The 15,920-nt window shown below is 42.7% G+C and overlaps 1 protein-coding gene across 4 annotated transcripts in view; it reads left to right on the top strand.

The window, feature by feature from the left end:
- ATP2B1 (ATPase plasma membrane Ca2+ transporting 1) overlaps positions 1-15,920 on the top strand; it is a 102,034-nt gene that overhangs the window by 61,230 nt on the left and 24,884 nt on the right. For all 4 annotated transcript variants that reach the window (XM_080935519.1, XM_080935518.1, XM_080935516.1 and 1 more), the window contains exons 4-9: positions 5,132-5,386; positions 5,478-5,603; positions 8,874-9,014; positions 11,605-11,643; positions 12,368-12,529; positions 13,822-14,036. In XM_080935519.1, coding sequence (XP_080791645.1) covers positions 5,132-5,386; positions 5,478-5,603; positions 8,874-9,014; positions 11,605-11,643; positions 12,368-12,529; positions 13,822-14,036 — 938 coding nt within the window. The remainder of the gene's footprint in view (positions 1-5,131; positions 5,387-5,477; positions 5,604-8,873; positions 9,015-11,604; positions 11,644-12,367; positions 12,530-13,821; positions 14,037-15,920) is intronic.

The following is a 15,920-nucleotide window of genomic DNA, read 5'->3' as shown; positions in this document are numbered from 1 at the left end:
TACATAAATAATTTTGAATGGAATTATGAAAAGAACTGTGATTTTGTTGTTGTTGTTGTTGTTGTTGTTGCTGTTGTTTTTGTTTTTAACCACATTCTTGCCATGTAGCTCAGACTGGCCTCAGTCTTGCCTGCTTCCTGCTTCAACATCCCAATGAGGGGATTACAGGCTCACACACTCCTCATTTCAGTGTGTCTTTTATTTTTGCCTTACAGAGAGCTTTAGATCTCCTGTCTTGTGTCTGTGTCCAGTGTATCACAGCCCGTGCAATGGGATCTTTGCTAAAATGGGTTTTTAAAGATTATTAAATAAAGAATTTGTAAAGGAATTCATCACCTCGAGGTAGATAAGGGTAGACTATAGACTGCTTATCTGTCATTTGAATATATTTCCAGGGGAACACTTTTGGTAAAATGCATTTACAGTGGGTCTGAAAGCATTAAACCTTCTGCACCTTTGACCTTGGATTTACTGTTTTTGCCCCTATAGCTTCCAGAAAGTCAGTAGTGGAAATGGTCTAGGGATACTACTTCCTCTTGGTCAGAGGTCATTGTGATAGTGGCTAATGTATGAAGTGAAGTGTCATTGTTTCATGTTTTCTTTGAAATACTTAGTAGCTTAGAGATAAAGATGTGTTTCAGTTAAAACTGACAATTACATAATTATTTCACAACTCCTTCCCCTTATCCTCTCTTATATTGTCTGTAATTTTTTGTGGTTACCCTTTCAGGAAAAATTTGAACACATACTCCTAAGTGGTATATTTAATTATATGTATTTGCAACTGTATCTTTATAATGTATAATTTCAAAAGTAGAAATTTTGAAGAATAAAATGACTAGATTAAATTTTTATTTTTTTTAATTGTGTAGTAGTAACTGTAAGACTTCATTGACTTAATTTTGGCTTTTAGTTATTTATTTCCATGGTTTTACTTGGTAGAGTTACATTGGAAAAACACACTTACCAACCCATATGGAGTCACGCCACCCTCTGCTTTTGGCTTTTGAAATAAAGAAATGGAAGCTAACTGAGGTGCTTCCTTTGGAAGCATCTTAACTTGTTTCTGGGTTGCTGAAAGTATTCAGCACGGAATTTAGACCTTCTTGTGTTCTCGATTGCATACTTGAACTAATTCAGTGAGTTAGTCTCTTGTTATTGGTGTGTATGTTATAAATTCATTCACTTGGTTGTTGTATACATGAAAAGAATTAAAGTGCAAGCTCCGATGACTGAAACGGGGCAGGCTTAACACAACACTCAGTAAACAATCCTGCCTCTCCCTCATCTCACAGAAATGCTCTGAACCCACAAGAGCCAATTATCTAATAGCACTCAAAATCCGTCCACGCTTACTGACTTTACCCAGGTAGATCTGACTCTCACTCTTCTTGAGCGTTTCACGTGTTCCTCTCCATGACTGGTTGTCGCCCAGTAACCTCACACTCCAGAGTCTTTGGTTTCTGCACGTGTCTGGAATGTGCTTAGTCATGTCTAGAATTACATGAATTCAGTTTTGTTTTCAGTGTCATCCGGCTTTATCCCCACCCACAGTACCTTTGGACATTTCAGCTCAGGAAACATCATTTTATATAGTATTCCAAAGACTATATCCCTTCTAGTGAATTTGTAAAATCCCAAAGCAACGCTTCAGGAAAGGATTTTGACAATGACAGCGTCGGGGCACATACCTGTGACCCCCAGCACTTGGGGCAGGAAGATAGAGAGCTAGAGGCCTAGCAGGGCCCTATAGCAAAACCATAACAAGAAAAGCAAAAATTAAGACTCCCCTAGTGTGCATCTTTTTTTCATTCTTTAGAGGCTCATTGTGGGCCACTGAATCAGTTTTAGACTTGAGTAGAATACAGCTCCAAAGAACAGAGACTAGCTCTGTGACCTTCCTGTGGTTTTAGGGGCTTGAGGAATCACGCCTCATCCTTTGCAGACTGCTTGTTTCTGCCTTGGAACATTACGACTACTTCAGTTTCTCCCTGAAATTCTCTTCCCGTTGGTCTCTATGCTGGTGCCCCCGTGACCATGTGACATGCTATGGGGAACTCAGAGCAGCCTGCTTGGCTCAGTCAGCCTCATTTTATTTTTGCAATATACAGCTGTTTGATTTTCTTCATGAACTTACAGATACCTAATTGGTGGCTTACCAGAAATTCCGTATTTCATCCCTAACTACCTCGGTTTCCTAAAGCAGTGTCTGCCACCCGGTAGGTGTTGATAGGGCTGAGCAGACAAGTAGCGCTTAGCTTAAATGTGCGTGCTACAGAAGCTAATCTGTGACCACACCGTAATAGAGCTGATTATGAATAATGGAGTGTATTCCATCCTTAATTTCTTCCTTATATCTTGTCTGCCATCTGTAATAATAGCAGGCAGCCTCTTAACGTTGAACAGCCACATTGTAAGTGCAAAAGAAAGTTCCTTAAGGGGAAACTGCAGAATGTCGGTGTGGTGAACACAGATAATAACCAAGTGGAACTGCTTTAGTGCCGATACAGAGAAAGTTTTAGTGGTCTGGATAGAAGATCAAGCCACCCACAGCATTCCTGTCAGCCAAAGTGTAACCCAGAGCAAGGCCCTAATTCTTAATCCTGTGAGGGCTGAGAGAAGTAAGGAAGCTGTGGAAGAAATCTTTGAAACTCAGCGAGGTTAGTTCATGGGGCTTAAGTAAAGGGCCTGTCCGATCTGTCACAGCCTGGGGTTCAAGTGCTGGGACGGAATCAGAACACTGTCCAAAAGGCAGAGCTGATGTTGTTGGGAGAGAGCGGCTGCACAGACCCGTCCCTAGTGTAGTTGCAACAGCTTGTGTTAGGGAAACCACCATTGTGGACTGGCAGCTCAAGGTTTCCGTGCCCGGCCTGTGGGGTGGGCTCTTTCTTGTGGAAGGTTAGTGCAGTGAGCGGAAGCCAGCGCTCTCTTTGCCATTCCCCAGAGAGCTGTTTCCTCGCCCTGCATTCTGTAGGTGCAGGAGCAAAGCTTGGACCACAGTGCATCTATTCCACTGTGTGATGCAGTCTTAGGAGCTCGCCGTGGAGGTTTACTGTGCCTACTGTTTTACATACACATGAAAGTCAGCCATCAGCATCACAGAAACGCTCCACCACACACAACAGGAGCTGCTGAAGACTCAGATGGCCACCAACAGTTTAGCAGTAAAGTTTTTCATTTTTAGACTATATAAAAAAAAATAAATCACAGGTAAGCACTATTCTACTTGTATTCTGTATTATATAAAAATTATGCACACACATATGTATGTCTATATACACACATACATACATACATACATACATACATACACACACTATTTGTAACAATGCATGTGTTCATTCATGTCTTAGTCAGGGTTTCTATTTCTGCACAAACATCATGACCAAGAAGCAAGTTGGGGAGGAAGAGGTTTGTTCAGCTTACACTTCCACATTATGTTCATCACAGAGGAAGTCAGGACTGGAACTCAAGCAGGTCAGGAAGCAGAAGCTGATGCAGAGGCCATGGAGGGATGTTACTTACTGGTTTGCTCAGCTTGCTTTCTTATAGACCCCAGGTCTACCAGCCCAGGGATGGCTCCACCCACAATGGGCTGGGCCCTCCCCCCTTGATCACTAGTTGAGAAAATGCCTTACAGCTGGATCTCATGGAGGCATTTCCCCAACCGAGGCTCCTTTCTCTGTGATAACTCCAGCTGTGTCAAGTTGACACAAACCAGTCAGTACAATCCAAGTGCTCCAATGAAGATGGATGGTGAGATGAATGTTCTCACATCTGCTTATATATCTGTCATCTACTCTACAGCCTATGCACTCAGGAAGGAATAATGACTTTTACGTGGCTTTACTCAAGAAATACATTTCCTAAGGATATGGATACCGTAGGTGATTTGACAGAGGAAAGTGAACTGAAAACCTAAGGGAAGAATTCACCAGTTGAGGTCACATGAAGACTCTATCAGGGTTCATAGAGAAATGCATCCCCATTAACATGTCTGGGAGCCTCTGGTTCTGCCTGCATGGATGACTGTGTGGTCCTTACCTTGGAGCAAGTAACTGGGCAGAACGTGACAGACTTAGGACTACCAGCCTGAATATGTGACTAGGTTGCAGCAAGAAAGCAGTGCACTGAGGTGGAATTGGCTTGTGGGATTAGAATATTATGTCAACCTTAAAACTCTTCTGTTGGTAAAGTGGTCCCAAGCAGCCTTAAATGCGCCAGGAATCACTTGCAAAAAAGAACTCATCTGATGGGGCGAGCCTCGTTTCTGGCTTTGTTTTTTTTTTAAATCACCATTTTTTAATATTTAAGGGGATTACCTCCAGACCCTTCCATACGCATGTTCTCTTTCAAATTCCTGGCCTCTTCTGTTATTGATCCATGCATATACATATGTGCATGTAGGTCCTAAATAGTACGGCTTTTAATCACAACACCAGGAAGGCAGAGACAGAGGCAGATGGATCTCTGTGAGTTGGGGCCAGCCTGGTCTACATAGTGAGTTTCAGGCGAGCTGAAGCTACATAATAAGACCCTGCCTTTTTTATTATTATTATTTTTTATTATTATTATTATTATTTTATCTTATTTGTAATGGCTTCTTCATGCCTTCCCTTCAGCAACCACCACCCTAAGGAGACAGCAGTCACTGCATCACACTCCAGCACCCCAAAACTTAGGAGTTGCTGAAGACTCAGATGATCATTGGCAGTTTCAGCCACAAAGCTGTTTATAACCACGGCGTGTGCACTTGAGACTTCACACCGTTGCGTACTTTATAAGCCACAGTAGGGATGAGTTGGCAGGCACTCGAAGGCTGAAAGTCTTTATACCTTGAGATACCGAGTCCATCGGATCTCCCTGAATGAAACACTAGATACTAGCAGTAGCAGTAACTTCTTTTCAGGCTGAAGTCTGATTTTTCTCCACATGCTCACTCGGAATGGGCAGCCTGGACTGCCTTATATATCCTGAGTTTGTAAATCTTAAGGGCAGGGAACTCGAAATTGGCAGAGGGCCGGTCCATACCTCAGTGGGAGGATCAAAGCGCTGAGTAAAATTGATCAGGTCAAAACCAGAAAATACCCACCCAGTTTTTTATATTGCCGTCTTGTTTCTCTCCGAATAGTTTGTGGAGAAGTTTCTGTCGGGGAAGAAGAAGGTGAAGGAGAAACGGGGTGGATTGAAGGAGCTGCGATCCTCTTGTCGGTGGTGTGTGTGGTATTAGTGACGGCTTTCAATGACTGGAGTAAGGAGAAACAGTTCCGAGGCTTGCAGAGTCGGATTGAACAGGAGCAGAAGTTCACCGTCATCAGGGGTGGGCAGGTCATCCAGATCCCTGTAGCTGACATCACTGTTGGAGACATTGCCCAAGTGAAGTACGGTAAGCCAGGCAGACCCCTGGATCTCCTGCAAGATCCAAAGCTGGACCGGAAGTATGGATGGTTTAGCATATTGCTGGCTTCTCTTTTCAGGTGATCTTCTTCCCGCGGATGGCATACTGATTCAAGGCAATGACCTTAAAATTGATGAAAGTTCATTGACTGGGGAATCTGATCATGTTAAGAAGTCTCTGGATAAGGATCCCTTACTTCTTTCAGGTACAGATCTATCAACTTGGAACATTTTACTAAAAACCGTTAACCTTCGAGTCCATAGAGATTTTTATATAAAGGACAGACGTATTGTAGATCTTGGAAAACAGAGCTGTGTTTCACATAGGAGGATAGAATGCAAAAAGTGAAGGAATTTGAAAGCTGGTGTTAATGTCAAAGCTTAAATTTAAGCCTAATGGTATCTTTCAAACTTGTGCCGCTTTACATTTTTATGGCCTGTTAAAGTAAGATGTTGAAGAATGATTATAGGTTTAAGGCAAATAAATGAACTCTATTAAGAGTTGCAAAGAACAGGTTAGTTGCATTTTAAATGCAACCTTGAGTTAGCACCATCAACCTCCTCTCTGAACCATTAAAGAATTGGTCGGAGCCATGAACGGTGTCGGGTTATATAAGAGATTGACAGCAGGAACACTGGAATGACATTCACATCCCCCAGTTGGAAAGAAATCTCGATGTGTATGGGACGGGAAGGGCTTGCACAGGCGAGAGTGTTCCTGGGAAGATAGCGTAGATACATGTCTGCTTAGGACACTCCTGGTCAGGCCAGGAGTAACCATGCCAACTAAGGTTATTTGGGGATGCAGTTGAAGGGAAGGTGCAGAGGTGGCAAGCTTCTTTCTAAAACACGAGATGAAAAGAAACAGGCGTGCTGCAGGTCATCTCCAGAAGCGTGCTCATTTCCTTACATTTGAATTTCTGAAACTCCCTACTCTTAATTTTATCATAGTCTTTAAAGCATTTATGAAATTATTCGTCAGAACTATATTGTTAGATTAGATTTTATATTGGTGCTCAGGAAGCCAAATGTTAGCCTGTTTGTCTTCCGTTATCATCATCAGATGCTTGTGGAAGGCAAGATTTATAAGTTTTATAAGTTGAAGATTCCTGCTGACTTAATATTTAATGTCAGTTTAATAGCTTAGCAGCTATATTTTTTTCAGGCCTTGGTGAGCTTTGTATTTGAATAGATTGAACATGACTTTACTGAACTAAAGTCAAACTTAATACCTACAGAAATTAAGTTATAATCACAGCCTTAGCCCAGAACCTAAAATTAACCATTATCTTTTTAAAATTTGTAAAAAAAAAAAAAAAAAACCAGTAACTATGTATTCATTTATGAAAAGGGTATTTGTCAATTATAACATGAATTTCTTATTTAAATAAAAATTGAGGTTTGTATGAATGTTTGTCAATAGCCTGGGCCACTTAGAGTGCTCGTCCTTTGTTCCTGTTTCTGTACTAACAGCTCGTTCTGAGGATGTGTGTCTTGGGTGTGTAAGGAATGTGTGCTTAGCTTACTACTTCTAAGAAGCTAAAAGTCAATGTTGACCAGTTAAGACCCGTAGCCCTTCCAGAGGGGAGAGAAGGTATTTCCGTCATAATCTTATTATCACCATAGACTCATTGCCTGTCATATTGGGTAACCAGAGATAGCCTAGTGATGCCTTTTGATATCTATGCTTCGTGGACTTTTATGTACCTGTAGGTGGTTTACACAGTGCTTAGCTGTTTCAGGGTGGTCCCTTTAACTAAGCTCTGGTCCTCCGACAAAAATGACTGGCAGGCTTTGCATACACTCCCCATCCTAACATGCCAAGATACCAAGAGAACTCTTTAAGTTTTCCACGTTCAAAGGAAGATGGGAATAACTTTGCAGAGTCCCTTATCACAGTCTGGATGGGAAAGTTGCTCTGCATTTATTTCCCTGTTCCCAAAATGAACTGAAAATCATGACATGCATTTATTTTTAAGTTTACTCTCATGATGCCATCTCTCTCTCTCTCTCTCTGCTGTTCTTGGCTTCTTAAATATAGATTTTTTTAAAAGCAGTGTTCAGTCAGTGGTAGGATGGGACCTGAACAAAACTGTTTACTTTTCCTGAGCACATGGACTGCGAGCATTTGAGCAGACTTGGACTAAGGAGAAACACGCTCTAAAACCTGAATGCTGAAGAGATTGTCTTTTATACATACTTACCATTATTCTCCTGAATTTCATGTGTTTCGCTTGTATTTTCACTGACAAAGAATGCAGTAATTGGCAAAACACTAGGAACGTAGAGGGTTTTTACTAAGCCAGAAAAGTCGGAGACCACAAGAGTCTGCATTAGATAAGTTACCCAGTAATTTTTAGCCAAATGTGAGTCCTAGTGACTGGAGTAAGTGCATGAATTTTATAGTCTTGTTTAGCAAATTGCCCTTGGCATAGAAGATGGTGGTGAATGCTGTAGGCCCTGGCTTACAGAAGTTTGTGAACTCAGAGACAAAATACAGACAGTGGCAGCTGAAAAGAACAGCCAAAGAGAAAACTCAGTCCATACAGCTGCTTGTGTGCACACAGTAGCAGTGTGGAAAGAGTTGCAGAAACATCCATGCAGAAACCAGAGAGTAGTAAGCAAATTGGCCCGTGTACGTATTCACTATCTTGACAGAGGGCAATTAAATCCGTGCCTTGTTTGTAATAGTTGTATAAGTTTAGCCTCATTTCTAGAAAGTAATAGCAGCACCTGTCCACTTGTAGGATTGTTTGTAAAGGACATGGCCCGAGTTCAGTGTTCCTGCCCGTGTTTGCTGGCTATCTGGGTTGGAATTTTGTGTTATAGAGTTGTGGACAAGAAAAATCAAGAAGGTTGATTAGTTTCAAGACCAACTTGATTCAGTAGGCAGTGTGTAGAGTCAGAAACCATTGAGCCCTAAGAGAGGTCATCACGTTGTAGGAATATTAACACGTGCCAGGATAAACTAGGGAGGCAGAAAAACTAAGGGGCTTGGCCGTCATCTTGGCTTAGAGATTGTGAGGTTGAGTATGGGAATTTGTTTGTGCTGGGAACTAATGGTTACAAGCGTGTTTCTGTATGAACACGTGTTTATTAAATGCTGTCCCTCATGCCCCACATGCTTATACCGAATAGTGGCTTCACTGAATACCCGCACATTCCAAGCAGTGTGCCAAGTTTTTATTTATAGGCCTTTTTGGGAATTGTCATTTATAGTACATTTTATGAAGTACGGCTACTATAATCTGTATTTAATACAAGGAGTCGATACAGTATCATCTTCCTATTGTTAGTTGGTGATAAAAGTTTTCAGCTCATATATGACAAATTGCAGATTGCCTAAGCCTTAAGACTCAGTGTTGGTCTGCTTTATTAAATATTGAGTTTATTTTTAAAAAGCAGTAGTAAAATTAAAATTGGGTAGTTGGAAGGAAACCCCATTATAAGTTTTACAAAGTCCTCTGTTGTTACAGGTACTCATGTAATGGAAGGTTCTGGAAGAATGGTAGTTACTGCTGTAGGTGTGAATTCTCAGACTGGAATCATCTTTACCTTACTTGGAGCTGGAGGTGAAGAAGAAGAAAAGAAAGAGGAGAAGAAGAAAGAAAAGAAAAGTAGGTGTGGGGGGGTTGCCGTGAGAATTGGTATTTGGAAAGAACGGCAACTGGGAATCTTGAAAACTGTTAAAGGAATAGGTTTCTTCCACGAGGCTGTGATATGGAAATGTCTGTACGATGTTTAGTTACCTAATTCACTTTCAAGTAACAAAATAATAGTCCTCGGGGGGGTTGTGTTAGTGCGTCAGGCCCCTCTACCACTAGAGACAGTCAGCATGTGCTTAGTACCTCAGGCTGGCTTTATCCTGTTTCTTCCCTGGCCATTTGATCAGCAACGTGAGTCGAGCTCTGCCCTCCTGGTTGTATTTTTCTCCTTCTCTGCGAGTTTTCCGTTTCAGCCAGAGCTACAGCACACGCCTCCTGGGTTTCCAGCCTTCACACTTCGTCCTTTCATGTGCTGCATGGTGTGCGTACATGCTCAAGTGTGTGGCTCTGCTTGTCTTGCCGCGTAGGCCCCATTGTTGCATGTCCACATCTTTCCTTTTACTGCTCCTGCTGTCCCTCCAAGTCATGTTTCAGCAGACTTATAGCATATATCTAGTTTATCCACAGAAATCGTGGAGCAGGCTGACCTACACAGAGATATAAGTTCTGGTTATACACTGCAGAAGGCTCCCGCACCCTGGATGCTGGCATCTTCTGCACTGTCCGTCTCAGTCAGAGGCACCTGTCAGGACCCTTTTTTCTTTGCCTTGACAGAGTTTGCCATCCTGTAACCATTTGTTTGGACTTGTTTAATTTCCTTCAGGGTGTAAGCCTATATTTTGTTTTCTCACGAGAGTATTTTAAGATCTTCTAAAATAAATGCCTGGCTGAAACTTTTGCTTGCCATAAGTCTATCATTGTTTTTGTTTTGTTGTGGGTTTTTTTGGGAGGGTGGGAATGTTGTTTTTGATGCTGGGCATGACTTAGACTGTTTTTAAGGCAGGGTCTCACATTCTACCTCCAGCTACTCTTGAATTCAGTAGGTAGCCCAGGCTGGCTTGAATTTGAGGCAATTGTCCTACTTCTAAATACTGGCATACAGGTATGACACCTGGCTTGCAGCAGAGCTAGTGACCACACCGTTAATCCCAGCACTAGGGAAGCAGAGGCAAGCAGGGTATCTGAGTTCAAGGCCAGCCTGGTCTACAGGGTGAGTTACAAGACAGCCAAGGCTACATAGAAACCCTGTGTTGAAAACAAACAAAAAAAGGTTGGGTGGATTGTTTGTTCTTTGTGCGCTATCTTTCCATATGAAGTTATTTAAAATAAAAATGCATTTGAAATGTTCTTTGCCCTAGAGTGTAGCTCAGCAGTAGAGAATTTACTGACATACTCAGTCGCTGGGTCAATTTCCTCGCACTAGGGGTTGGCAGAAAGTTGTGGCTGAAGCTGAAGGCTGCTCGCCCAGGATTCTAGAATCCTTCATTCAGCACTCCAGACAGCCTTTGATAAGCACCAGTTTTCCTGAAACATGGTGGGAGTGGTTGCTGAGTGCTTTGTATACTCCACCTCCATCCACCATCATTCTTGGTTAGGAAAGTGAACCTCGTGGAGGTTGTGTAACTTGATTGGGTAGCAAGTATCTGATCAAGAACTCTCTCTGCTCTTTGTCCTAATACACAGGAGTCTTACATTAGCGAATCCTATGAAAACAAGAAGTATGCTAGTGAATGCTGTTCCTAACCTACAGTAACTTTTCTAATAAGCACTGATCCCTAAGGTCTTACCTGACTGTCTTTATCACACCAGCCTGGAATAGCCATTTTTTACTCCTTTCTCCTCCCTCCCTCCAGCCCTTCTCATATCTTGCCTTTGTTGGCATCTCATCAGACACAGGCTAACCTGTCTCAATATCCTGTCCTTTTGCTTGCCAGCCTGGGATGTGCTTTTCTGGTCTCCAAACCTGAGCTTCTCCGAGAGGAGCCAGGTATTCGTTTACTATCGCCTCATCTTTCCCAAGCTTCTGTTCTTTCCTGCCCACATTTGTTCCAGGTTTCCCAGCTTGAAGATGCTCTTCTTGATAGAGAAGTTGGAAGAAAATAGGCTCGTTTGCTTGTTTTGAACAGTCGGCCCCTTCTTGACTCTCGCTTCAGACATGTAATCTTTCTGTGCTCCACGAATCTGGTTTAGGGCATTACTTTGACCGCTCACCACCTTGTTCATTAATGCTGCTGCCCTACCCACTTGCCTGCGTGCCTCTGCACCCTTTCATTCATTCCCACTCCCACCAGAGCTCTCCTGTATGCCTGTTTTCTTTTTATAGCATCCCCTCCCCCCCTCCATCCTCTCTTTCTGCTTTCTCAGGGTTATGTCTGTATTTAGCTTGACGATCTCTTGTACCATATTCGGGCTTCTTATAACTTATCAGAGAATAAAGCCTTATGCAGAAATACAGTATGCATACCCTAAACTATTCTGGGGTATTCTCCCATGGTAGGACCTAGAAGTGATTGACGGGTCAGTAAGCTGCTGTTTTCTGTTTGTATGCCTATACACCATTGTGTAACAATTGTCTTATAGAAATGTGAACCACCTCTGCATAATTTAGCATGGCCGTATTCATTTCCTCTGGAAAGCCCTAACTCCCGTTTTGTTCCTACAGATAAGAAACAAGATGGAGCCATTGAGAATCGCAATAAAGGTAAACTCGGGAAGATAAAAAGTACAGTTAGCTTGTTTTCTTTACCTCCAAAAATAGATGCGCCATGTACTATATTTATCCAAAATTAGGGTGCACGTGATAGGGAACATAAACAGTGTTAACTTGGATTAACCTCTCCGGCCAGTGCTGTGGTCGCGCCGTCTCTCCAGTCCTAAGAGGGTGTAATTACGATCTGTGCTCCGTGCTTAGGTAGCTTCCCACATAAGTGTTCCAAAGTGCTTTAACATACCTGAAACGTAATAGTCGGTAGAAAAAATTCCCTAGAGTGTAAATTACATTTAAAAGTCTATAAACATACGCATGTTTTTCTATGCATAATCATATATAATATTGTGCGTTTGATCATAAATGACTTGAGGGGGATCTGTAGACTTTATATAATAACCCCATGCCTAATGTCACACGAAAAGAGAGAAATTTAGTATTTTTAGTTCTTAGTTTATGGACTGTCTGTATATGCTCCATCCCTATCACTGAACGTGACATCCTTAAATCTGGAGCAGTGCCACCGGCTAATCTCACTGCTGTCTTATCCCCTCTGTGTAGCCCCCCACCCCCAACCCCCACACACATACGCACTTGAATGTTATAGTTCAGCCCTTTTTCTATCAAAAACTGATTATGTTTAAAAAAAAATGAATGAAAAGAGTTTCAAAATGTTTATCGTGCCTTTAAAGTACAACAAAATTGTCTTTTAACTTAGCAAAAGCTCAAGATGGCGCAGCCATGGAGATGCAGCCTCTGAAGAGCGAAGAAGGAGGAGATGGGGATGAGAAAGACAAGAAGAAAGCAAATCTGCCAAAAAAGGAAAAGTCTGTGTTACAAGGGAAGCTCACGAAACTGGCCGTTCAGATTGGCAAAGCAGGTACGACACAGGAGAAGTGACAGAAGAAAGGGGTGTTTGTTTTCAAATACCTGTGTCTGCTTTTTACCACAGCGAAGGCTGGAAATTGTCATTGTGCAAGCGTCAAGGATATTAGAAGACTATTTTTAACTTTGTACAGGCCCTTTTGAATTTCCGTAAACTCATAATGTGACTGCAGCAGACAGGCCCTTATTCCTCTGCCGGTGAGGTCATCAGGGCTCAGGATAAAATTAGTGCCCAAATTTGCTTAATTTACAAGTCCATGCAGTCACCTCTAAATTTCTAGGGTTAGAAATGAAAAGGGGCTGTCAGGGAGATTGTTTAACACACATTATCAAACCCTGTAAGTTTCTTAGCACGCATTCTGCTCAGACTTTTTCATTGGCTGTCTCTGGGGAAAAAATGGATTTTTCTGAACATGATAATTTTGTCCATCTGAAAATGCTTGTAGTTGTAAAGCTGATTTACTAAAGTGCTGCCTTTACTAGACAGCACCTACGGAACCCACACAGCTTTCCAGAGGGGCGGTAAAGGAGAGCCTGTGCTGAGGCAGTATTCCCCAACATTGCTGCCTTTTGACAGGCGTCCTATGAAACTTGCATCACCAGAGTCGCGCAGACAGCATCCTTGAGCAGCTGGGAGTAAAACCAGCGAAGCAGCCTGTGCCCAATACTCTGTAGGCTTACTCCCTAGTAGCTGACGTACAGTTGACTGGTATCGTTGGGAAGGGTGGACAGGAGTAGTGAGAGCACAGAGGAGCTGCTGGGTAGAATTTTGGACCCCGATGTTCAGACTTGCTTTATGCTTAAATACTTATTTGTAAGAGGCTATACAACACAAATTGTAGGGGCTCCATGTTTTATAATAGGTAGTTAACATCTCTTTCCAGGTTAATGAATCAGTAAAGATAGACCAAAAGTAATTTAGGAAATGATCCAGGTGCTGGGATTTTATGTAAATATATTTTTAAACGTGGAGTTAATTCAACTTGACCTGTCTTCCCAACATCTTTCGGAGTGTTGAACATAGCCGAGCAGCAGCTCACACTACCTGACCTGTGGGTAGTCACTTGTGTTTGCTTCTTAGACAAGGTGCAGTTATCAAAGGATCGCAGAAGCTTGTCTCACAGTTCTCGGGGTCATGAAGGGTGTCAGGTATGATGAGTTAGTGCTCCCTGGGGGTCCCAGCTGCTCAGAAAATCGAAAAGGGCCTGACTTAGCTGGTTACAAGAATAGCCATTCGGCCAGAGTTGAGCAGCACTTAAACCATTGCCCCGTTTCCTGCCTCTACAGGTCTGCTGATGTCTGCCATCACAGTTATCATCCTAGTGTTATATTTTGTGATTGATACCTTCTGGGTTCAGAAAAGGCCATGGCTTGCCGAGTGCACACCGATCTACATCCAGTACTTCGTGAAATTCTTCATTATTGGAGTCACGGTTCTAGTGGTCGCGGTGCCGGAGGGCCTCCCTCTGGCTGTCACCATCTCTCTGGCTTATTCAGTCAAGGTGAGGGGGGGACAGTTACACAGCCGTGTTGTTCAGAGACTCGGCTGGTAGAGAAAACGCTCCCGCCGGGTATCCTTTCCTGGCCCGGAAAGTGGAGGGGTTTTTGTTTCCTCCGAGGAGCAGGCAGTGATTCCAGGATTTCTGGGCACAGAGAACTGTTCACTTCACGAAGCGCAGCAGTGAGGTCTCAGCACACCCTCTCTCCCATTCATAAAGCTGGGATGGAATCGGGATGTGTGCAGATCGGTCTTTGGCACAAGAGCAGGGATGCTTTGCTTGGGCCTAGTTCCCGAGCCCTGAGCCCTCTTGTTTCTGCCCTGCTATACCTACAAGGCAGATTTATATTTCCGGAAACAATTCAGATATTATTTGCATGTGTAAAACCTTTTGACTCCCTTCCTGTGGCTCACAAAGTCCTGCTTATCCTGGCCCTTGCTCACAGTGCCCATCTGCCCCCACCCCACTCTCCTTCCAGCCCATTTAGTTAGGATTTACCTTTACAGTGGGTTTGCAGGTGACGCTTGACAGAAGAGTACTGCTCCTGTAACTTGTGGAGTTAGGTAGCGTTTCTCCTTAAATAACATTCCTGACAGAGAGAAATCTAACAGTCACAGTACCCGTGCTGACATTTTCCCTTCGGAGTCCAAAATGTTTTGCAAACAGCTGGTTGTAAGAATGCGTTTGGCTTACTGTGTGTGTGTTTGTTTTCAGTTGATTGTGTCTGCATGTTTGTGTGTCACACAGTGTGCATGTGTAAGTCAGAGGACAATTTGCAGAAGTCACTTCCTCTGTGTGGGACCCAGAGATCTGTATCAGCTCATCAGGGTTGATGGCAAGCAGCTTTAACCACTGAGCCGCCTTGCCAGTCCCCACTGTTTATCTTTCAGACATTTAACACAGATTTTATCATTTAACACTTTTAATATATTAAGGTGTTACAGAACACAGTTTAACTATCCATTTGTACTTTTTTAATTGATTAGAAATAATTAGAGTTCAGGTCTTTTTTAGACAAACCAATCACTCATCAAAATTGCCATCCGTTCATTTTGTGTAGTCTTTAATGATGTGAGCTTTTCAGGTGATCAGGAAGATAGCGATGAGCTGGTCTGTGTTCCTTGAATAGAGAAGTGAGATCATTGTGCTTCAAGCTCTTTAAGCTGGCATTCAATGTCTGCGTGGCCCTGATGGGATCGGCATCTATTCCCCTCACTGTGGCGTGGTGCTCTGCGTGGTTCTGTAAAATTGAACAGGCTTCCTTATCTGCAGACTTCATTCTTCTATGTTCTCATATTCCGGTCATAAGTAATTTGGGAGGTGCACATTTCTCTCTTCCACGCTTATTCAAAAACTGGATTTTTATATTCTCTTGTGAATTTATTACGGGCAGGGGGACTTTGGGAATGAATTCCTTGTAATTTCCACCATGGATGATTTAAATGCCCTTTGTCACTGTTGTGAAAACTCGTGGCATCTTTGCAGCCATCCTCTTTAGCTGTAAATGAAGCAGTGGCATACACTTTGATCCTAAGAGTGAAAACCCCCAGCATTTGGATTAGTGAAAATGACCTGGTAAAGTCTCTGAAGGTTAACTCAGCCTGAAAAAGTCGAGGGAGACAACTGTCACCCAAACACCTTCATACTCGCGAGTTTTCATTTTGTCTGACTAAAGCTCTGCTTCTGTTGGAAATTGATAGGGGGTCTCTTATTTGCTACTTAGTGAAACTTAGTCCTTTATCTGGCTTTATCATACTTACCACTATACCTATAGGAAGTAAGACATCTCACTAAGCACATCAGAGGCCTGTGGTACCTGATCCTTGATGCTGAGATCTCTGTCAGATTATGTAATACGTCAGAAACGTGCTTGAAACCATTGCTAGT

Source organism: Micromys minutus (assembly GCF_963924665.1).
Source record: "Micromys minutus genome assembly, chromosome: 22".
NCBI classification, from domain to species: Eukaryota; Metazoa; Chordata; class Mammalia; order Rodentia; family Muridae; genus Micromys; species Micromys minutus.
Note: the sequence above shows the minus strand (reverse complement) of the source record. Positions and strands in the feature narration are given on the sequence as shown.